This window comes from Amblyomma maculatum, chromosome 1, assembly GCF_055883805.1.
Source record: "Amblyomma maculatum isolate TAMU_Amacu chromosome 1, ASM5588380v1, whole genome shotgun sequence".
Lineage (NCBI taxonomy): Eukaryota > Metazoa > Arthropoda > Arachnida > Ixodida > Ixodidae > Amblyomma > Amblyomma maculatum.
In genome coordinates this window covers 140,612,706-140,637,524 of record NC_139344.1, presented here as the reverse complement: position 1 = coordinate 140,637,524, position 24,819 = coordinate 140,612,706, and the positions used below count along the sequence as shown (strand labels likewise).

The 24,819-nt window shown below is 46.8% G+C and overlaps 1 protein-coding gene across 1 annotated transcript in view; it reads right to left on the bottom strand.

The window, feature by feature from the left end:
• Positions 1–10,737: 10,737 nt before the first annotated feature.
• Positions 10,738–24,819, bottom strand: part of LOC146204168 (uncharacterized) — a 130,725-nt gene continuing 116,643 nt past the window's right edge. The window contains exons 2-5 of the mRNA XM_084586176.1: positions 21,257–21,398; positions 15,371–15,416; positions 11,597–11,683; positions 10,738–11,146 (exon numbers count right to left, since the gene is read on the bottom strand). Of these exons, the coding sequence (XP_084442302.1) occupies positions 11,047–11,146; positions 11,597–11,683; positions 15,371–15,416; positions 21,257–21,398 (375 nt within the window). The 3' untranslated portion in view covers positions 10,738–11,046. The remainder of the gene's footprint in view (positions 11,147–11,596; positions 11,684–15,370; positions 15,417–21,256; positions 21,399–24,819) is intronic.

Sequence of the window (24,819 nt, the reverse complement as noted above, 5' to 3'; positions counted from 1 at the left end):
CGACTTTCGTGCCTAGTGTGTGTCTCATGACTACCTGGGGATGCAGAAGAAGCACATTGTCCGGGGCCGCTAAATGAGGGCGGAAGCCCAACGTTGTGTATGGTATTTGAGGTATCGTAAGAATATGGTCTGGATAACGTTTTCTATCAGCTTCTCAACGAAGAACGTGAGAGATGGGACGTGGTTGGCTAACGTTGGTGGTTTGCCCGGCTTGGGGATGAGGACTAAATTGGCGCATTTCCACTCCTGAGGGATGGTACCGTTGGCCCAACGTTCTTGAATGTAGTTGTTAAGAGCGTGAATGGATGCATCGTCTAGATTCCTAAGCATTTGATTTGAAATGCAGTCGGGACTGGCCGCCGAGGTGATCTTGCGGTGAGTGAGTTCTGCTCGGACCTCCGAAAGAGTGATTGGAGTGTCTGGGCGGTGATTGTCCGGACCCTGATAGAAGGGGAGGTTGGTTGCCTGTTCGGGACAGATATAAATATTTACAAGCTCTTGTTTCAGCTCATCTTTTGTGTCAGGGTAGTAGTGGAAGATTCGTTCGAGCTGTTGGCGTGTTTGGAGTTTTCCTCCAGCTAAGTCGAATAAATGGCGCAGGAGGTTCCACATGTTACGAGCGCTTGGAGTCTTGGTCGTTTGGTCCCAAATGTCATGCCAGTTCTGTCGAGTGAGTTCGATTGCATAGTTCTCGATGTTCGTGTGGGCGCGCGTCAGTCTACGTCGGAGTCGCGCTCCTATTTTCGAGTAGCGAATAGAGCTTCGGGCGACTTCTTACACTCCCTCAGATGGGCGTAGTAGCGATCGCAGTGTGGGACTGTGTCCTCTAACTCGACGGTTTGAGTGGTGTCAGCCACTTGTTTTAAATTTCGCTTGTCCACGCCTCGATGTCGGTAATAGCGGGAGGTGTGTCCTGCTGCTTCCTGTGCGTTCGAAAGGAGCCCCAGTCAGTCACCTGAGCCGGCCGCGTGCATTGCCTAGTGGGCTCGTGTATCACGATCTCGAGCATGAAGTGATCCCTCCCAAACTTTTTGTGAGTGTGACAGTAAATAGCTTTAACTGCGGAGCGAGTAAAGGTAACATCCGGCGTTGTATCTTGGGGTAGGCCCGTACCGAGTCTAGTGGGGTAGGCGATGCCCGTGGTGAAGGTCAGCTGGTGCGTATGCCAGTCATTCCAGAGGCGTCTGCCTTTAGCCGAGTCCTAGTGGTACTACCCAAGCGTGGTGATGTGCGTTGAAGTCACCGATGATGAAGAGGGTTTGCCCTTACGCCAGCTGCTGGGCTTTGAGGAAAAGAGGACCGAAAATATCTTTATGGGCTCAGGGAGGGCTGTAAACATTAATTTATAAAGAGACTAGTGCGACGTTTGCGCGAAGGTCGAGGTAATATTTCTAACAAGACGCGTTTGGGGAAAGTTGGATCTAAATTGTGTTTAAGGACATTGAGATCACGTTTGGCGAGAGTGGCTATTCGAGGCTTTACTCGTTCCGATAGGTATGCACTGTAACCGGCAAGTTGGGTGTTCTTGTTGCATTCCTGGAAAGCTGTTCGGGGCGATCAGTTGCGGTGAGGAACTGCTGGAGGAACGGATGCTTACGCGCGAACCCCTGACAGTTATACTGTCTGATGGCGGTGTTACCCGAGCTGCTCGCCATGATTAGGCTGGGAAAGTTGTGGGGTTTGAGCGGGCGTCGGCGCAGCGGCCGCGGCCACGACAGCGAGGAGTTTGCCCGGTGCTTCTATAGCTTTGCTCAGAATCTCAAATTGGCATTGTTGTGCGACTTGTGAGTTGATTATGTGGAGTGAGCGTTCTATGCGTGCTTCTAAAGCCTTGATGCGAGTTTGACTGAGGTCATAGCTTTCCTCGACTTTGGCGAAACGCGCCTGCCAACCATCCGCGGGTGAATCAGTGTCGGCCGTTGCTTTGCGTTTTAGTGCAGATCGGTTGGGGGAGCGATATTCATAGGTACTGCCTCAGGTAGGCCCTGCGAATAGGGGGAGGCGGAGTGAGTGTGGCTGTTGGCTTTTAGAGAGCCTATACTCATAGTATCAGTTGTTGGATGGCTGCTGTCACTTCCATAATCGCTTTGTGTGCCTATAGTACTGGGAGTCCCTTCCTGCGTACTCACCTGTCCTTGGCGTTTTGGTTGATCGGGTGAAGATGATGGTGGCCCAGGTGGATGCTGCAGAGGATGAGAAGAGGCCTGTGTCTGTTGGACTGCGGGTAGCCCAGGTCTGGCCCGTGAGGTATTCTGAGACCCCCTCCGTGGAGCGGGAGACTCGAGTGGCGGAAATGAGTTCGAGCGGTCTCGGGGCTGACTCTGTTGACTATCGGAGCGTTGCCGGTCCAGTCGGCTGGAATGCTGGAGCGTGACCCACTTGGCAGGCTTTTGGGTCTTGATTCTATCTCCTTCAGCAGTCTTCTTGCGCTTGACTTCATAAGAAGTCCTGCAGATTTCCCAGCAGCGACTAGTGCCCATGAGATGTTCCTTGCCGTACAGGTGGCAAGGAACATCTCCCACACTGCACTGGCTCTGTAATGCAAGGTACTTCCCATCATTAGACCTGAAGAGCGGCTATTGGCGAATCTAGTTGGCATCCGCTCCGCACCGGCGACGTTTCAACGAGCAATGAACACTCTGTTGGCGGGCTTGAATTGGCAGATTTGTCTGGTATACTTGGATGATGCTGTCTTCTGCTCAAGCTTCTAAGACCACCTAAAAAGGTTGCGAACAGTGCTCTAAGCAATCAAGACATCAAGGCTAACGTTGAAATCAGAGAAATACCACTTAGCCTACGAGGAATTGCGGTTTCTAGGTCACATATTTAGCAAGGATGGTGTTCGCCCAGGCCCGGAGAAAACAGCTGCAATCGCACTGTTTCCACCGCCTGCCGACAAGAAAGCTGTGTGCAAATTCCTTGGGCTCTGCACTTACTACCGCCGATTTGTAAGGAACCTATCGCGCATCGCCGAACAGCTGACGCAACTTACAAAGGCTGATGTGCCTTTTAAATGGAAAGCGCCGCAAGCGGAAGCGTTCAAGGAACTGAAGCGCCGCTTACAGTCTCCTCTTGTTCTTGGACGCTTCGACGAAAACGCCGAGACAGAAATATATACCGCCGAGAAATGTATACCGTATAGCGTTGGCCTGGGTGCCGTTCTCGTCCAGAAAATTGGCGGCCAGGAAAACGTTATCGCGTAAGCTAGCCGTTCCCTGTCGAAAACTGAAGCCATGGAACTAATCGACGACGGAGAATGTCTAGCCATCATTTGGGCTACACCAAATTTCGCCCTTATTTGTATAGACGACCATTCAGGGTTGTGAGCGAACACCATGCTTTGTGCTGACTCGCCAACTTAAGATTCCTCCGGCCGCCTTGCGTGATGGAGCCTGCGTATTCATGAATATGACATCACAGTCGTCTAAAAGTCCGGTTGCAAGTATTCCGAAGCAGACTGCTTGTCACGAGCCCTCGTTGGCGCGCCACTGAAATAAGACGATGAAGATGCCTTTTTGTGACCGGTAAGCGCCAGCGGTTTTGCACAGCAGCAGCACTCGGACCCTGAGTTGAAAGATCTCGCTGATTACCTGGAAGGAAAGATCGCTTCTCCTCCTGCTGTGTGTTCAGGCCTCATTTACCATCATTCGCCTTAAACAATGACGTCGTCGTGAAGACCTTAGTAGCCAACAGAACCGCGCAACTTGTTGTGCCCAAACACATCAGACAGGAGATTCCGCAGGCGCTGCACGATGAGCCAACAGCAGGGCATCTCGGGTTTGCGTACATGTTGCACCGGATACAGGAGAAATATTACTGGCCACGGTTATCTGCCGATGTGGCTCATTATGTGAAAATGTGCATCGAATGTCAGCGACGCAAGGCTCCCACAATCAGACCAGCTAGTCTACTGAACCCAATACCGCCCCTTATTAAGTCCTTTCAAAAAATTTGGATGGATCTCCTCGGCTCCTTGCCAACATCATCAGCGGCGAACAAATGGATTATCGTGGCAACCGATTACATGACCCGCTACGCCGAAGCGAAAGCCCTGCCTAACAGTACCACAGCAGAAGTTGCTAAGTTTTTCGTCGAACGAATTCTCCTGCGACACAGCGCTTCTGAAGTGCTCATCACGGACAGAACTGCATTCACGGCGGAGCTCCCGCAGGCCATCTTGAACTATAGCCAAACGAGCCACCGAAGGACAACCTTCTACCATCCACAGACGAATAGACTTACAGAACGGCTTACAAAACCCTCGCAGACATAATCGCCATGTACATCGACGCCGAACACAAGACCTGGGACGCCATATTGCGGTACGTGGCACGACCATCCAGGAGACAACCAGAGCGACCCCGTCCAAGCTTGTGTACGGCTAGGAGCCGACGACAACGCTCGACGCAATGCTGCTAAACGTGAAAGACGAAGACAACCTCGACGTCGTCGCCTACCTGCAGCATGCAGAGAAAGCTCGACGACTCGTCCGGCTCTGCATTGAAGATTAGCCACGTACTGACGCCTGACGATACACTTGCGAAGGCGCGACGCAGAGTACAAGCCAGAAGACCAAGTGTGGGTTTGGACGCCGATACGTCGTCGCGGACTGAGTGAAAAGCCCTTGCGGCGGTACTTCGGCCCATAAGGCCCTTCAACGCATCGGACAGTTTGACTACGAGGTCATCCCCTACGGCACGACCACATTCCAACGGCGCCGGCTGCGCCCAGAAATCGCCCATCGTGTCGTGGGGGGGGGGGGGGGGTAGAAATTGGGGAGGGGGGTTAGCTCTCCTGATTTGGCCTTACAGGCCACTCTCCTTTGTTTAGCTTCCTAGCCTCTCCTGCCGTTGGTATCCCTTGGCTTATTCTTCAATTTTTATTATCATTTCTGTTCTACCAATAGCCTCTTTCAAATGCCCTAGCATCATAATTGCGTCATGATAAGCAAGCTGAAGTTGTTGAACTTTTTGGAATAACAGCACGAAGGACGAGAACGAAGATAAGAAGGACACAAACATAGCGCTGTCCTTCGGATCTTAGTCCTCGTCCTTCGCGCTGTTATTCCAAAATGTATTACCAACTAGCCGGCACCTCAACGCTTGTTGAAGTTGCCCATCTTTAGATTGTCGATACAACCGTTCTGCAAAAGACTTACATCCATCGCCTTGGCCAAACCAAGATTATCGACAGCACGTTTGGTACCCGATCATTTTAGATAGTTTTTGCAGCGCGTAGCCGGACAAGGACGAAGACGGAGGAACACGTAAGACGCACACGCACTGACCTTGGCTGTCTTCGTCCTTGTCCGGCTACGCGCTTCAAGAACTATGGAAAACCAACTAGCCCGACAGCTTGTCCTCTTCAAGATCATTTCAGAGTTAAGGTGCATCAGGCTCTCGTGGTTTAGCCGTTATTTTAAAAAGGAACCGCAGTTTCGCTGTTCGATCTTGCAGCACTCTCGAGTCTCATGACTCTGAAGGCTGCCTTGTGTCTGTTGACCTCGATTGTGTCGTTCGAATACAGTTCATGTGTATGCTCAAATCGGGATCGAAATCAGTGCACTTTTCTCAAGCACCTTCTCAGCTTGTAGGTGTTTCCAAAGTTATTCTGGTAGGAGTCTTTAACAGTGTTTTAGAAACACAAGATCGCATTTACTATGGAGGCACTCGCCGTAGCCAAGATCGCAACGGGGCGCAGGCATGGAAGGGGTGGATTAGATTGACGCCTGGAAAGTGCTTCGCGCGGGCCAGTCAGGAATAATCTCGAGCTGACGGCGTCTTCAGAGCAGGCTAGACCGGTTCTGTGTCTCTCCACGCTCGTTCTCAGCATGCACTCCATATGGTCGGTTCCATCAGCTTAAAACGACCACAAAATGATTGTCCTTCGCTTCGCCGACGGTTCTCTAAATTACTGTGCGAAGGAGACTTGATGCCTCAAAGGCGTTTGGAGGACCAGAGGGTTGCTGGTGAGGTTAATTTCATCTTATAGCTGCTTCTTGCGCTTTGGAATTTGACAGGGCTAGTAGGGACAGTGGTAAGGCTTGCGTGTGTGTTTATTTTAGGTCATGGGGGACGAGGAACAATGGAGAGCTCATAGTGACGGAGACGAGGCGGAAGACTGGGAGTGAGGAGTCTAAGGAATATTTTCAGGGGAGCTGACAACGTTGGTATCTGCCTGTCCGCCAAGGCGCTAAAGGCTGTTAGCTGCCCGAGTGCAGAATGGAGATGGGGAACAGGACCTGGGCACGAAGTGTGAGTTTGTGCTCTGGGCAAAAATACTAAGCCGGGTGCTAAGAATGAAGTCGGACTACGGTACGTGAGTGACATGTCCGAGTCCAATGCGACATAGGTCCAGCTGACGTGTGAGCTGAGGCTACAATGTCATCTGGGATGCTAAGGTCCTTTTTGTGCTTCGCCACAGTCCGTAGCCCCGTTCCAGAGGAAACAAAAAAAAATCGTTCTAGGCGGAACTTGGCGTGTATCGTCTAAGGTGCCGACGACGTATACGACAAAATCGAGAACAGGAGGGACCTCGTAATCGTATTTCGGGCTGTGAGCGGACACAAGAGTTTGCCAAGCTCCCGCAACCTGGCCACGACCTTTTCTGGGCGTTGGACCAGTTCGCGTCTGACAGGCCTTCCGACTTGAAGAAAAATTCAAGTATTCTAACTTCAGCCTTCCCGGGGAGGCCGTGAGAAGGCTGACAAATAGAAGGTGCACGACCAAAATAGAATGCTGCACTTTTTTACCGATTTAGCCTGGCCCCATTTGCCCTGCACTACACCCCGTCAAGAACGGAGGAGGCGCATGCAGGTCTCGTCCAGTAGGTGAGGTTTATTCTATCCGCTGACTGGGGCTACCAGCCCTGGGTGGTGGGCGAGCGCTTTTAGACCGGCTGCAAGGGATGGGGTCGCCGCCGATTCAAGCCGCTTCTTGCCTGTTTTGTCATGGACAGACTCGTCTTAAACCATACAACACAATTTCTTAATGACAACGGAAAGAAGTGAGCTCATTTATCTTACCGCACAACCTGGAAAATAAAAGCTCCTGTCGTGAGTCAACAGCGCTGGAGGCTTATATTCTCCATTCTCCGGTTGCATTCGCATTTGCTAATCGAGGACACTGCGCGATCGATGGCCGATTCCTTATGATCCTCTGCTGCATTACTAGTCCTCAGATCTTAAGTGCAACTGACCAAAATTGGTGGCACGCCATTCGTGGACCTCACGTTGTGGCAGCTATTATGAGGCGCGTTACAGTCTAATGTGTGGAGATTGGCTTGTGTCCGATAGAACACGGATTATTACTGAATGTGCCAAGATGCAAGTCCAACCCGAATCGCAAAAAAAGAAGGCCTTTCTTTCCATGACATTCTCAATATCAAAGAATCAGCAGCCCAGTGGTTGAATAGAAAGGACTAGGTACCGAATACCACATCACGTTATTCGGTCGTCTGCAGCAAAGCTTTCCTTTCAAGCGACTGCAAGGAAGGATGTAAGACTTGGAAAGGAGGAAAATGTGACACAGCGAGCGTTTTTTCGGACAATCCCGGTATATATGCAGCCACCTGCGAAAATACCGAAAGGGGATATGCTGCTGTACGAAAATGGGAAGCACTGCAGCCATTCTGTGCTCAACAGATGTGGTCCGCGCTTCCCTTCCCTAGTCGCTGGATGCGAGACACATCGCCGACATCGTCGGCGAGTCTCCGCTACCAGCTGTCCTGGAACGCTTTGGAGACCTGGGTGATTCATATAGTAACGGCAAGTACCTGGTCGAGCCGGAAGTCTCAACATCGAAAAGCTGCAGAAGACAAGGCTGACACCGGTAGTTCGATTTCTGTTCCTCAACGCCAGAAGCTGCCACAAAAAGAGGGGGATTTGAAAGCTCGAATACTCGTACTGAAGGAAATATATAGATTACAAATCAGGAGGAACTGAGACAACTGAAAGAGACAACGCTTTTGCCGGCGTCGTTAAAGCGGCGAGTGAAAAGATCTTGGCTGCAAATATTTCTGGTCGACCAAGTGCAGAACTTTTCCAATATTATACCTACCTGGTCAGAGTTTGTGCGCCATTCCATAACTTTAATGAACCTGTGAAGGAGTGCCTATAGGAGCTCATTCGCAACGAAGGCCTCCTGAAATTGCCGAGTCGCTCTATATATACTTTACAATGGTTCATTGGAGTCAATTCAGGGGAGGTAGGCTTCCCATGCCTTGCCCTGTTAACGCCTTGTGGCAGATGTAACGAGCCTAACAAGCAGGCCAGGATATATGCTCCCTAACCGTTGATGGTATTAGAATTCAGCAAAAACTTCAGAATAGCAAGCAGAGAGATTCATTTGTGGAAGACGTCGACGAGGAGCAGGATAAGAGGACGAGTCAGATAGTGATCGTGTTTTAGCTAACTCCCTGCTGTGCTTTGCGCTATTAGGGCTGTAAGTGCACATTTCAGTACCTGTTGATCGTTTCTTCACGCGAAACTGCATTGGCCAGCAGCTATTTTCCCCAATAAAGTACATCATACAAGAAGTTGAAATTATTGACTTTAAGTTTCTGCGGATTGTGTTCGATAATCGCGAAGTTCCTGCCCTTTAACTGCTCTGTGGTGAAACTTTATTGCACTGTACAAAGCACCTTCAGATTGCACAAGAAAGTTGTTTTTCACGTTCAACCAATGTAACATGTTAAAGAATATAAGGGGCAAATTCCTTGCCCACGACCTTGATAAGGACAGCGAGGTTCCTCTTTCTACCTCAAAGAGGTCTATCGGATTCGGCAAGGAAGCATCGTCAAACCTGTTAGATTCTGCGAACTATGCCTTAGCAGTGATGGAAAGGAACGACAAAGTCAAACCGTTCACATTGAAGCCCATCCCTGTGAAGCTGGTAAGTTGAGCAACACATTTTTTTGCACGTGTTTCATTACAACTGCTGAAATAAAATTACTTTTATTTTTCTCGTGTAGAGAGCGCTCACTTAAGACTTAATTCTACTCACCTGTTAAGATAGAAGTTCTGTTCAGAATGCTTGTTTGGTAAAAATCAGCCAGTAAATCATTATAGTTGATAAGGAGTCGAAAACCGAGAGGTTCGATCCTCGGTACTGCTGTTTGTATGCCAGGCCGTCGCTTCCATAATATGATTGGCGGCCAGCTTTTTATTGAGCTTGTGTGCACGTAGGTTGACGAAGAGAACTTGTCGGGTGATCTTTCACTATCAGACACGCAAATCATACATACTGTACTGATAAAAAAAAACAACCTAAGGGGACACTTAAGCTCTGCCTTCAAGGCTATCATGCAATGAGCGGTTGTTCGCGCACACGTACTCGGCATTCAAAAGCACAGGAAGGTTGATTCTTATTCCACCTTCGCACCACAAATGAGCAACAATATCATGTGGTCTCGCTAAGTCGCGCAAACCATCGAAGAATCAGCACTCTGTGATGTCAGCTGCCAGCGCCATGCCTGTGATTTTTTAGCTCACAATGCTGATGACAACGTCGACGCCGGATTTTCTCGGTAATATACCTTTAACGCTATCTCGTTAACGAAAGCTCTGTCAGTTCAGCATAATTTTGCATGATTTAGCAAGGTTGTACACGGCTTGAAGGTTTCAATTATGGAGCACTCGAGATTTAAGAGTAGACACAATAGCGCCTGTTACACCACCTTTTCATTCCGCGTCTTTTCTTTATATTTAGGAAGGCGCGGTACCTGTTTCACTGTTTGGTGGACGCCTACACTTAATTAGGTCACGGCCACATTGCTTTTTATTTCGCGAATACTTTTATATTTTTCGTGTAAGTTATTTCCGGGGAAGTGATTCGGTGCAATATATCTATCTTCGCTCAAGGTCATTGGGACCAAGCGAGGCGAAATCCGAAGTTGTACCCCGTATAGTAGAGCTTACAGTCTAAAACGTGGGGAATGCGCAGTAACAGAATAGGCATGTCGCTTTAGGCTATCCACTTCGAATACTGTAGCAGAAGGGTTGCTAAAAAAAAAGAAAAAAAGAAACAGGAGGACACTTACGATGCGACATAATGCCCTCAGTATTTTTACTTCAAAAATGCATGAACAAGGTTTTTATCGTATCTGTGGTGTATTAGACTCCTCTGAAACGTGGCAACTTCTATATTTGTCAAACTCGCCATTTAGTTATCAAACTCAAGCAGCATTGCAAAACGCTGTTATAGCAATGATTGTCGTGACTGCCCTAACGTCGTTATCTAAAAGTGCCCAGCTGTAGCAAGAAATAAGGACCATCTTAGTTATCGAGGCCAGAGAAAGCAAAAAAAAAATGATAAGGGCTGCGTGAACGCTCAATCTGTTTCTATCCCAGGAAAAGAAGAACCGTATTTTGCTTCTGCTTGACTTTTTTTTTTTTTCTGATTACTCGTGCGTTGTTCAGGGCATGTGGATATATCGTGGTTGGCATGTCGTGCGGATTAGCCAGCGTGCTGGTTGCCTCTTTTTTGACCATCGTTGCCTCTGAGGCGGCACAAATCTATTCCATGCACGCAAAACAAGCAGGAGACGGAGGCATCTTCCTCATATGTCTTCCTCATCTCATGAGGGATTTCTCCTCATATTTTATGAGAGCCATGCACATGCTCATGATTACTGTCGCAGTTGATTCAGTCCTCTTGCTTAGATTATGAAAGAAGTGCTGAGATCATCTAAGCGTTTCGACATTTAGATGATCTCAGCATTGTGATGATACTCACTCTCTATAACATTTATTGTCATCTTGCTAAGGCGCGCTGATCCCCAACTTCTTTATAAAACATACGCTGTCGCTGTAGCTTTAGGCTGTCTTCTGAGGGGCGGGTCATCTAAGCGAACCGATGGGTAGTCTCTTGCCACATTCTTGACTGGTGTCTTCCAAGTACGATGAGGACGACCCTGTACCGGCACTCATCTTGTCCTGTCGGTGAGCCAGTTGCAACGCCAAGACGTCAGCTAACGACTCAGCTAGTTCTAAAAACCGCTCTACGGTCCTCGTGACGAGCTGCCTTCCGGATGTCGGTGGCTTTGCTGTCAGTGGTCGCACTTCCCGGCGCGGCAGGCTTCGTGGTACACCAGGTGAGCCTCGTGTACCCCATTGTCGGCAGCGTATTTGATGAGCTTTTTAGCCTCCCTGCAATATAAGAGCTTCGATAAATGCATGGTCAAACGACTCAACATCCGCAGCTCCAGTGACAGCGTAGTAAGATCCATGGTATAACTGCGCCACTTGGCACACTCAAATCATGGCGTACGCTTCAGAGCTGTTAGCTGTAACACGGGGTCAGGCCATGCGTGTTATCGCGTTACAGGATCATTTCGAGTGAGGTGCGTCTCGTACGGGGTTCAGAGGTGTATGGCCCTGACGGGACGCATGCTCCTGTCAGTGACCTCGCGAAAGTTCAACATTGTAGAAAATCATCTGAAGGCAGTTATTTTGCGAAAGCGAGTTGCCATCACGTGTATACTAAATGTTTTCGCTTTCTTCTCTTCAATGAATGCTCTCTTCTTGTTCGAAGCCTTCCCGCTACGCGCACAGGCGAGACGCGAATGCTCACAACGGTGCGCACACGCGCAGTCTTACCCTTTTTGCACATCAGTCGGAAAGCCTTGCATGTGACCAACGGCCAAGTTGTAGGCCGAGTGCGCGTGCCCTTGGTCGGCTGATTTCCTGCGGCAGTACCAAGGGAACATTTTAGGAAAATGCAACAGCTTTCCCTGCATCCCGCACTGCACTGGAGGGTAATAGCTGCAACGTGCGCGTGTTGGCGATATTCGGAAAAACTATATCAATGAAGAGAGGATGCAATTGCGTAGCTAAACGTATGAGGGCATGTCCACTTTCGATAGTACACGTCGTCATCTGTGAGAAACGGCCTAAATGCATTCTCTCTAATGTTCAAGAATGAATGCGACTGACATTTTTTGTGGAACAATTCAGCCGTTTTCTGAAGGTCAAACGAGATACGAAAAACGACTCCTTTCTGTTGACGCCTGTGATATTCTTCAATAAACTAGGAGGTATACGCTTATAATGCGGACCCCTGACACACGATAAAGACAATAAGGAGGTTTAACTACCCCTGTTAATAAATGACGACGCACATTATAGTTACTGCGTGCCCTCGTCAGTGCTGTGCACTTTACAGAAAAAAAAGCAACCGATTACAATTACAATGTAACTTGATTCAGTGCTTTAAAGCAGATACCATCTCCCCTCAACAGAAAATTAATTGACAGTTACAAAGATTAATCGCTTAAAATAGCATTATTTTCCTTCCCACTTTTTTTAACCCATGACAAGAGCGAGCCGGTGAGGCTTTATTGGTTTGTCGCCCGTTGTAATTCGTATGCTGTTAAGGTTCACCAAGTTCCGGTAAATAAGTCCCGAAAAAAAAAAAAACGGAAAAAATGGCCCCCGATAAAAACGTCGCCGGCAGAAAACTCCCTATTTGCGAAGTAGGAAAAAATTCCCCCAACGCGGGTGCAATCAGCGTACTGTAACATCAAGCTTCGCCTCCCCTAGTGCCCGCGGCTTATCAGTGATGAATTGCTTTTACCATCACCGGCTTTTACTGATTTTACCTTACATCTTCTATGGCTTCAGCTTGAACCTAGTCTGCATTTTGTTTCTACTGCTTTTCTTTGATTTCCACGTGCTGTAAGGCTCAAATTGCGCTTCCCGGCCGTGACCTGCTACAATATTGTATGGTAGAGCTCTTTCACCCTATATGATTGGAAGTGGTCAAACGGCAAAACACTGATGCAGGGCGTTCATAACAGAAACAACGATGCTAGCAGAAAATTATTGGCGGAGGGCAAGTGCCTTTCTGTATCATTCTGTCCTTCGACGACATCACTGGTCGAAGTGTTTTGTAGTGCGATATTTCATGGCATTGCCTGCACTGCACTGTCGTGGTAAGATCTGCTACACCAATAGCGGCCCCGCTGACAGCGCTCTCGTTTTCGCATTCTTTTGTGAGATATGGGGTGCGCTGGCAACCACCCTTCGGTGGGCCGGACGCTGTGAACAGTGCTTGAAAGGGCCCACGGTGAACGATCGGTTAGGGCTGAGCCTGCCGTCCCTATAGTACAGCATCTCCATCACCATCGGAAGTGTGGCAAGAATTCTACACTGTCGCCATCGAAAGGATTGACGCCGGCCGTCACCACAACATCTGCGAGGGTCTTCCAGTGACCCTTCCTACCGCGAGTGGTTCTCGAAAACTACCAGTTCGACCAGCCTACTGTACGTTTCTTAGTTAGCAATATTACCTAGAAAATGATACCTGTTTTATTAAGTGCTTAAAGAGATGTATAGGGAACTGGGTACCAGACAATGTTTTTTGCGAAGTGAGTTTCAAAACGATACATTATTATGGCAGTTAAATTTTTGGTTTGGGGATGTATTTTCCTCGGGGCCGTTTCCTCAGTGCCTTTTCTTCCGGGGACGTTTTTTTTCCGAAGCCTTATCTTTAGGGGACATTTTTTCCGGGGTCGTTTTTACATACACTCAAGGTTCACCAGCAGTTTTCGACGGTATTTTTGCTACGTTTTCTTTTAAAAACATAAGCAACGACCCCGAAGTCTATCTCGATTAATAGCGCGATGTGAAGGTTATCATGTCGTTTGATGCAACAGACCAAAAATATTTCGCGGCGTCACGGCCACTTAGTCCACAGCAGAGATGGCGGTGCAGTAGAGAGAAGTCATTCAACTAGAGCCCACGCGTTTGCTGCACGATTCTCGCGAAATGGACCGTATATTCCAGCAATTTAATTTGACTGCGTTAGCCCTGAAATGATCACCTTCAAATTACTCTAGACTATACGCGCAAGAAAGAAGGGCCGGAGTCATAACGCACGAAGACCTGACACTTCAGCTCGTAGTTAAGCTAAGTGTCTCACTTCGTTGTTTTTCGCGCTCTAGTGTGGCAAAGCTGAAGCTCACTAAGAAAGCCATTCTCTTGAGCCGTCGGAAAAAAAAAAAAGGGGGGGGGGGGGGGCAGTGGGGGCAGTGGAATGCAGGCATGTAAGGATATTCCAGCACGCGCGGGTTTTTCTCAGCTGCGGCCACTGTCTCTTTATCCAGAAGCAATATTCCGTGCTATATACCACTGGTGTTTGACAAGTTCAGGTCCTGAAAATTATACCGGCGTTTACACTTGTTTTTGGAATAAAATTAAGTAAAGTGATCGATTATTGAAAAAATACAGACGATTTATCTCAGTTAATCACGGAATATCGTGCAGCAGCAGGACGTTTTGAGAGGAATGTGTTTCCTATGTCTAAATAATTAAATGTTATTTATTCAGGCGGCCAATCTTCCAGACCACGCACTGCATGTGCTTCAGAGAGACAACCTTCTTAAAGTGATGCTTTTATTGGCGATGACGTTGCATGCGAATCATACTTTGTAATATAGTTTGGCAAACAATTTCGTGGTCAGTGAAGCAGTTTTACGTAGCCTTAACGTCCTCCACAAGAACACCATTTTGAAATACTATTCTATTGCCCTCCTTATCGGTTTCTTGCTGATCTTTTTACTGTACATATTGCCTCTGCGTGTCCACATGTCTCTGTCTCTCAGCAATGACATCGACCTCCGTTGATTCCTACTGGCGCTGTCGTCTGTTCCCGCCATCGCAGATGACGACACTCTTCGTCAGACAGGCCCCGCACTAACCTCCATACTACAGTGGTTAGAATATCCATACTAACCCGAGAAGCGGAGCCACAACAGAAAGCAGAGTGCGCCCAGAGCAGCGAATGCGAAGCGGGGCGAGCTACCCTCTACCCCCAGTGCCGCAGTTTTGGAGCAGCAGAGGAGGAGGTGGTTCAGCGCTAAAATGATTGGATTATCGAGAAAATTACCTTTTGGAAAAATTTATTCAGTGCAGTACAAAATTCAAAGAAAATGCAATTACAAGTAATCAATTATTCGTAACGTGTTACGTATAATTCCAGGCCTCATGCACTCTAGAGCTGATTGAGTCTGTGCGACCATCTCCTGCAAAGAGGTCGCTGGTATCGTGTGCAAGGCGTAGTACATGCGCGTATACTGTTGACACTCACTTCATAGGGCTCACTGCAAAGCATGACGATGTAATGTAGTATTCGCACTCTTAGATACCCTGCTACGAGTCTGGGGGTCGAAGTGGCAAGCGAATCGTTAGGAGGTGAACGAGAAGAAAAATCTTAATTCGAGGCCTGTACTCGAGGACTGCGTGAAAAAGAGCATTCGCCATGAAAAGACCACGCTCAGGAGCCTGTAGCGCGTCCAGAACCTTTCGGCTCGATGGCGTTCCCCTGACTCCATGCCAAAAACGAGAAAATGGGCAAAGGCCTCATTGTCTTACCGGAACCAGTAGAAGGCCATACTGCTGTTCTTGGATACACCGCGTCCTGCGATAGAAAATCGCACGATTACAGCAGGGATTGCGGAAAAAAGTTTCCGCGGTTTTCTGGACACTGCGAACTTTCACATGTTATGCGTACAACTTTTAGCCCAGGTGATGGATTTGATTTGATTTGATTGATTGATTGATTGATGGATTGATTGATTGATTGATTGATTGATTGATTGATTGATTGATTGATTGATTGATCGATCGATCGATCGATCGATCTGATGTCGTTTCAGGACCAGCTGAAGCAGCTACTATATGAGAAGAAAAATGTTTAGGTCTGTAGCGCCACAATGCACGCTAAGCATGACGGGAACGTTAAGCTATCAGCTTGAAACTAGGTGTGTTACTTGTACGGCTTTTCTTTTTCGTTATTTTACATCGTCATTTTAATGAGAGACTGGCGCATGGTATTGGTGCCGGCTACTCCTGTGCACACACAAAAAAAGAGAGAAAGCCACTTTCATTAAGGTTATACAAAGAACGACTAGAGCATCGCAGTACACAACATGCACCACATGTACGCCGGTTACTGGCGAGTATATAGGGAGTATGCTACACGTTACAGTGGCGGCCATTTTGTGGTGCATGAAGTACGGCGAAAGGCTGCACGCATATCTAATCGGCTTATTATTATGTGTCAGGCTTTCACTGTTGAACCTGTGTCCTGCACCCCAAAATGGCGCCCGTGACGTCACTTGAATACCTCCTATACCGGGTGTTTAATCTTAGAAAGTCTAATTTTTTAAAATTAAATACATACGTTAACTTTCTAAATTTTCATTTTAGGGGGTATGTTGTATTTGCAGCTTCTTCAGTAGTAGTGGTCGGTGCATAGACTTGGAAGAAGAAGCTGACGAAGCTGACGCTGAAAAAGCTGACGTTGAGAGGTTTTATGCGGACCTACAATGCCTTTTAGACCGCACCCCATCATCAGACGTCGTTTTTTTCATATGAGACTGGAATGCTAAGGTCGGGAGTGAAGAAATATCCAGAATTATAGGCAAGTTCGGTCTTGGCGAGCCAAATGAAGCTGGGCAGAGGCTAGTAGAGTTTTGTCAAGAAAACAACCTGACCATAGCGAATACGCATTTTCAACAGCACAAGAGGCGCCTGTACACATGGACTTCACCGGACGGTCTGTACAGGAATCAGATCGATTATATTCTTTGCCGGCAGAGATGGAGAAGCGCTATACAAGCAGTAAAAACAAGGCCTGGGGCCGATTGTGGCACCGATCATCAGCTTCTTGTTGCCAAAATTAAGCTTCGATTGAGGAAAACGCAGAAAACTAGAAGGCCTTTCAGGTATGATCTGGATCAAATTCCATTAGAATATGCTGTGGAAGTGAGGAATCGATTTCAAGAATTAGATCTAGAAGACAGAGAGCCCGAAGAGATGTGGACTGATGTTCGTGATATAAATACAAGAAATTGCTACTAAGGTAGTTCCAAAGCAAAAGAAATGCAAGAAAGCAAACTGGTTATCTGAAGATGCTTTGCAAATAGCTGAGGAAAGGAGGATGGCAAAAGTTATGGGGGAAAGAGAAAGATACAACGCTCTCAATGCGGATTTTCAGAAAATAGCAAGGAGAGATAAGAATGCCTTCCTGAACATACAGTGCCAAGCAGTTGAGGACAAAAGCCAATTAAGGAACACAAGAGCTCAAGACAATCAAAGATATCAAAGGAAGCTTCTGTGCTAAGCTGGGCGTGATAAAGGATAAACGAGGCAAGGACCTCACTGAAGCCTCAGAGATAAACAAGAGGTGGCAGGAATACACAGAAGGACTGTACAAGAAGGACCCGAATGTGCAAACCCAACATAAGACGGTTGTGATTACTGATCTCGAGCCGGGCATCCTGAAGAGTGAAGTTGAATGGGCCTTAGCCAGCCTTGCTAAGAACAAAGCTAGCGGAATTGATGGCATTCCAGCTGAGTTGCTTCAAAACCTCAACCATGACGCTGTTAACATTCTGCATACATTATGTCAGAAGATTTGGACAACCCTGCAGTGGCCACAGGATTGGAGGAGGTCAGTTTACATCCCCATTCCAAAGAAAGGCAGTGCCAAAGATTGTTCCAACTACCGCACGATCGCGCTTATTTCGCATGCTAGCAAGGTGATGTTGAAAATCCTCCAAGGAAGGCCGCAGCAGTATGTGGATCGGGAGCTTCCGGACGTGCAAGCTGGGTTTCGCAAGGGCAGAGGAACTAGAGACCAAATTGCCAACCTTCGCTGGATCATGGAAAAAGCAAGAGAGTTCCAGAAACCCATCTACTTCTGCTTTATTGATTATGCGAAAGCGTTTGACTGCGTAGATCACAGCAGATTGTGGCAAGCTCTCCAAGAGATGGGAGTTCCAATTCACCTCATCTGTCTCCTCAGGAGCCTGTATGAAGGACAAGAGGCCACAGTCAGAACTGGGCATGGTCTTACTGATTGGTTTCCGATTGAGAAAGGGGTGAGGCAAGGCTGCATACTGTCGCCCTGCCTATTTAACCTATATGCAGAATGCATCATGAGGAAGGCCGGTCTGGACGAGTCTTCAGCTGGAGTGAAGATTGCTGGAAAACGTATCAACAACCTTAGATATGCGGATGACAACACTTTAATGGCAGAAAATGAAGTGGAACTAAAGAGACTTCTGATGCGCGTACAAGAAGAGAGTGAGAAGTTTGGGCTTAAACTGAACATTAAAAAGACAAAGATCATGGCGTCTTGCCCTATCAAGTCCCGGAGCATCAATGGACAAGAAGTGGAAGCTGTGACAGATTTTCTCTTCTTGGGCTCCAATATTACCTCGGAAGGAGACTGCAGCCATGAAATTAGGAGACGCCTGCTTCTGGGAAAGAGAGCAATGGTTAGCCTTGAACGCCTAGTAAAGAGCAGAGACATTAGTCTGCCAACCAAGATCCGTATAACTCGTGCTATACGTCTTTCCAGTTGTGATGTATGGATGCGATAGTTGGACTGTGAAAAAGGCTGACCGCCGAAGAATTGACGCGTTTGAATTGTGGTGTTGGCGAGACTCTTGAGAGTTCCTTGGACTGCCAGAAGATCAAATCACTCGATATTGTCGACCATAAACCCTGACTGCTCATTGGAGGGTCAAATTCTAAAGTTAAAGCTCAGCTACTTTGGTCATCTGATGAGAAGAGAGGAGTCGCTGGAGAAAGATTTGATGTTGGGAAAGGTTGAGGGTCGCCGGAGAAGGGGTAGGCAGCGAACGCGATGGTTAGATGGCATCCTTGAGGCACTGCAGATGAAGTTATGTGATGTTAGGAAGATAGTGAGAGACCGGAAAGCGTGACGTGACATGGTCCATAGGGTCACGAAGAGTCGGACACGACTGAACTGAACTGAACTGTATTTGCAGAGTTGGAGCTCGTCCTTTAAATAGTATACCGGCGAAAAATGATTTTCTTAAAAAAAAAATTTGCAGAGAGCGTTGCGAAGCCCACAACTGTGACCCTGATAGGTGGTTTCACCCAATAACACAGCGCCAGCGGTGCGTCCGGCGTAGATCGCTCTGCCAATGCGCGCTTTGAGGACGCGTACTGCAAGTGCAACGACTACGCGCATTGAGTACCGACACGGCGGTTATCTGCGAGGCCGCGGCCAAGACGCAATTGAGAACAAACCGCCGTGCGCACGTTTGGCTCTCAGGTGATGCCAGTAGAGTGACGGAATCTCTGGGTAGAGTGAAGTACATAACAGGCGCTGTGCTAGTGTGTGAAACTGACCAGGATAACAGCTCAGAGCCTTATAACGTGCGCAACATTTTTTTTTTATATTTTCGCGGCTCTACTGTTTGAAGGACGAGCTCCAAATCTTCAAATGCAACATACTCCCTAAAATGAAAATTAGAAAAAGTTAATTAAGGTATTTAGTTGATTACCGAACTAGTTGAAGCAGCTTGCCTTTACCTGGTGTCCGTAGTAGCTCCCAATATAGCCTCAGGGCTAAAATAAATCTAAAGTCAATTGCATTTTTCTTTAAAATTTTAACGTTTATAGAAAAAATCACCCTGTATAGAACGGCATATATAGGATTGTCTGAATAGGAGGTGTCGGTGGTTGCAGATGAGTCTGGATCACGACCGGCTTTAGACCGTCTGCAGACCATCTGCAACCGCACCCAGACCACGACCCGTTTTAACGCCGATCGTGGTCTGAATGAATCCAAATGAAGCGTCGTGGATGCCCAGCTTGTTGTGTGCGTCATATCGCCGTTTGATGACGTCATCCATTTTTCTTGCCATCGCTGGGATTTTTACGGCCATCTTTCGGGCGCAACGCCAAACGACGCAGCTTTTCTCGTAATGCTTGCGGCTTAAGCTTTCAATGCTAACCAAACATGGCGTCCAAAAGAATTAAGCAGAAACGCCCACATGTTGTGCGAACAGTCAGCACACACTGAACTGTCAACCAGCCCCAGGTGGGTCACAATTAATCAGGTGCCGCTCAACTACGACGTCCCTCATATCACACGTCGATGTGCATACCTTGCTTGTGAACTTTGTTACCTGATTTTAAACTTATTACATATATCTAACGTTTGACAGGACAAACTTTATTATTATTCCGGCCGTGGTGTTGTAGTACATGCAGAAGGCACTCGTGTGATGTGCGTTATAAGCGCACGTTAAGTAACCCAGCTCGTCTAAGTTAAACTGGTGCCCTCCACTATATAGTGTACTTTATACCTCATGCGGCTCTTCAGGGCGTTAACCCCCATCTAGAATTCACAAAGAAAATTTCGCCAATCCATCAAGGCACAATTTGCGGCTGAAGGTTTCATTCTTGCGGTGAATCTTGTCAAGACAAGCTCTTACTGTCAAAATATAGCCACAAACAAAAAAGGTAGATCCCGCGTTTACACGCCTGTGTGGCGTTCATCACTCTGCTTAATTTTCTTACATTATTACAAGACGTGATACTCACTAGCAAGAATTTTGAGGAACTTTATATTTCAGTCGTCAATTTTGAGTGAATGTTTCTGCGAGCCCTCTTCTCTATTTTCCTGCACATGCAGCTCATATTGTAGTGCAGCGCAACCAGTAACGGACGTTTACCGCAGCCTAGTGAAATGAATGATAGGAGGTGCTCGCATTGCGATCACCTGGATGCACGCACGAATAAAAAAAAAAGTAGGGGGAGTTTTAAGAAACAAAGCTACCAGTCTGTGCTCCGAAACAGTGCCTTCCATAATTGTCACTAGCTGCGCTGTTTGTCAATAGTCGACAAAAACTAATTAGTCAACACTGTAGAATTGTGGTGCTGGCGAAGACTCTTGAGAGTTCCTTGGACTGCCAGAAGATCAAATCAGTCGATATTGTCGACCATAAACCCTGACTGCTCATTGGAGGGTCAAATTCTAAAGTTAAAGCTCAGCTACTTTAGTCATCTGATGAGAAGAGAGGAGTCGCTGGAGAAAGATTTGATGTTCGGAAAGGTTGAGGGTCGCCGGAGAAGGGGTAGGCAGCGATTGAGATGGTTAGATGGCATCCTCGAGGCCCTGCAGATGAAGTTATGTGATGTTAGAAAGATAGTGAGAGACCGGGAAGCGTGGCGTGACATGGTCCATAAGGTCACGAAGAGTCGGACACGACTGAACGACTGAACTGAACTGAACTGTAGGACCTATTATTATGGAACTAGATTTCGCCGTGAATGTTGAACGTGAGAGATGAGGAGCGTGCGCTGAGCTGATTTTGTGAAAACAACTAAGCCTCACACGGTTCTTCTCATCGACCTAAATGTGGAAGCCTTCAACGTCTAAACAATGCATGTGTGCACAGCGCGGTGGGACGGATGGGCCATGCAGGCGCTCACCCTGCAGGTACTTGTGTGCCACGACATGCTGGGCGTGGGCGTGTCCTGCGTGGGCGTACGCGTGGTTCAGGTGGAAATGCACTGCTTCCCGGTGGTAGTAGCCCAGGTAGACCAGAAGGAACACGGCCACCGTAGCCGACACCTGCCGCCCCCGGAAAATGAGAAGCACAAAGAAAAAACGGAACGGCAGTTAAAGTATTCCGGCAAGCTGGCAACGCACACAGCCACAAAGCCGTGAGAATCCGCTGAAGCAAATGCATGTAAGCCCTTTTTTTTTCGGGGCCAATGATGAGAAAAGGTTGTGCCTAATATAATAATAAAGCCTCATTATCCGCAATATTTACACAACGTTTTTCTGCCGCACCTAAGAACCTGAACGCTTGTGAATAATACGAGTTGTATTCCAAGTAAAAACCGTTGAGTAAAAGCGAAAAAAAGTACACTAACATGATCATCCTAAAAAATTAGTAACACTTTCATGCTATTAAGCTAAAAGGCTATTAAGCTAAAAGCGAAAGTAGTACAAATTTTAGACACAATTCTGCTAAGTAACGAAAAGACTAAGACAAAGGGAATACAATGCACTTTTAAAGCAATCAGGTCTCGAACTTCACTTTGGACTTTCCTCACTGAAGTCACAGTCATGGTAACTGGACTGAGTGAAAACGTAATAGAAAAAAGCACCAACGTAAGACAACAGGAAAATTACTGTACTTTTCACAGAGATAAATATACCGAGAAGCAAAGGGAAATACAATGCAAGAAAGGGCGCAATACTTCACGAAAATACCTTGTTTCTTAACAGGGTTTTTGCTTTTTTTTTTTTTGCTGGTGATATTCGGAAGGTGTTTAGGTAGGCTGTTAAACAAATGTCGCAGATAATACTTCCGAGTTCTTTTCCCGTAATTCGTATAAACTCTTGGTGCCCCATACCTTTCCTTTGGTCTTAGTGTTCTTCCTTTGTGTCGTTATAATTTGTTATCGATACCACATATTCAACATGCTGAGATCTTTTGTATTGTAACGTAGATGCACGCAAACGAGGAGTAGATGTATTTACAGATATTTACAGTGGGGTAGCTGACAACAGCTCAGACGAACAACTTCAGGTCAGCGACGCCCAGCACGAATCCCACAGACTTCGTCGTCCTCGCGTTTAACACGTTCCACACACGAGTACAGCTCTTTGTCCTCGTCGTTTTCCCTTGACAGTGTCTTCTGATTGTCTATCAGTGAGCTTGATGAGGTTTACTGGTCACTGACCATGGTCAAACACAAACTGAAAAGGATGTAACAGCGCGCCGAAATCTCGGGTCGCTAATCATCCAGAGAACGCCTAACGCTATTAACAAGAATGATGGCACACTGGGCCTATATATGCGAATTCTCTATGATACTAACCGCTACAAAAAACCCGGGATGTCCAGCCGGTTGCTCATTGTGAGCAGGGGAGCCGTAGCGCTCCCGAAACGTCATTTGTATTTGGCCATGGTCAGTGAGTGACCAGTGAACCTCATCAAGGCATGATTCCTGACCAGACGGCATGCCGTTGAACCCTTGACTACATCGGTGAGCTGTGTACCACACACGATATTTCTGGAAATCTTACGCTGCAATTGATTACCTTTGTTTGCCGAGTAATGGAGCAGCTGTCGAATATAGTTAAACCGCATGGAAGGATGCTTTCGCCTGAAGACTGAAGCACTGTAACGCGTTTTGACAGTAGCGCCCTCAAGTAACTTGTATGTATATGCCACAACTTGCCTTAACATCTTACAAATGTATACCATATGTTCAGTAGAACACGTTGTTGGGCTACTTGGTGCACTGCATTAAGATAGGATGAACCAGCCAAAAAGACGAACAGCGAAAAAAAACACACACACACACACACACACACACACACAGAAGCAGAAGCTGCAACGATCCTGTTTAACCCTGTGTGAGTCTTTTTGGCTGGCTCATCATATCCTCATGATACTTTCATCCCAGGCAAAGCAACTCAGGCTATGGGAGACGCCGTAGTGGAGGGCTCCGGAAATTTCGACCACCTGGGGCTCTTTGACGTGCACTGACATCGCACAGCACACGGGCGCCTAGCTTTTCGCCTCCACCGAAAAGCGGCCGCCGCGGCCGGGATTCGATCCCGCGTCCTCGGCCACAGTAGTCGGGCACCGTAACCACTGTACCACCACGGCGGGGCTCATCCTAGGTAAAGAATGCATCTATGCGCGAGCCCAAATATTCGACAGAGTGAGTGTAAGGAATTGGAACGCAACTATACAATCGTAATGAGCTTATGGGTATATCTAATGCACATGAACTTTATCTTATTGCGATTAAAGGATAGGTAACTTTATCCAGTTTATTATTCTGCATACCTCTTTTTCAATCATGGAAAATGCATATTCATAAGATGAGTGGGCGAATACCAGATCTGTATTTTCAGCGTATTGAAATAAATATGACGAAAGATTTAAGTTGTCCGTGTTATCTAAATATTGAAAAGAAGCGGCCCAATTCTTGAGCCTTCTGGAACTCCATAGTCTACTGACGCTTTGTTGTTAATTGTATTTCCTATTTTTATTACTTGGAACCTCTGGTTAGGTAGTCTTCAAGCAAGGCAGCAAACTTGCCTTTAAATCTCATCAAGTTTACTTTTTATATTCATGTAATCAATAGTGTCAAAAGCCTTATTCATGTCTAGGAACAACGTAAGTGTTATTTCATAGTTATCAAGAGCTGCACCAATGAAACCATTGAAATCTTCCAACAGTTTTGTAGTACTTCAATGTTTTCTAAATCCGTGAGTGTTTCTCACAAAAAGTCATCACAATGTCTTGCAGATATTTTTCGATTATGTGCGTTAATACAGGAAGTATATAGTTTCTTATTCCACTAGTTTTTCTGTGTTTATTCACAGGTCCAATAATTGAAATTTTCGTTTTCTTCGGGAATTTTGGCTGCAGTCAATATACCATTTACAGTGCGTAAGAGCCCGTTAATAAGCTTGTTGATATTAAGAATCACATCACGTGGCTTTATTTCATCGTATCCAGCTGGTATAATGGAAAGGGGTTGAGCGTATAATATCAAGCAAATCCAGTGCTGTCATTTCTGGTACATGCGCCGAGAATATATTACTTTCTACTCTAAAATTTTTCAGGTATTTAGAGTGCATTTGCTGTCTCAGCAGCAATGTAAGTGGAGTTACAAAATGCCTGTTGATATTTTCACAAAGTTCCATTGAGCCATATGAGTCACCAAACGCAATTTTGGAGCATTGTGTAGACATTGCGGTCTGTACTACGCCCCATTAATTGGTTCAGGCATGCCCAGGTCCTTTTGGCATTCCATTTTACATGGTCTAATTATTTTGAAAAATATATTCGCCAATCGAAGTTTCGCTCTAACCTGATTCCGCAGGCGCGAAACTCTTCCTTGAGAGTGTCGTCGTCAGGTTTGTTTTCGCATGTTTTCCAAGATTCTTCTTTTAACAAGCAAATCTTTATAATCTCATTAGTGATCCATTTGTTTTTTTTTTTATCTTTCGTTGTTTTATT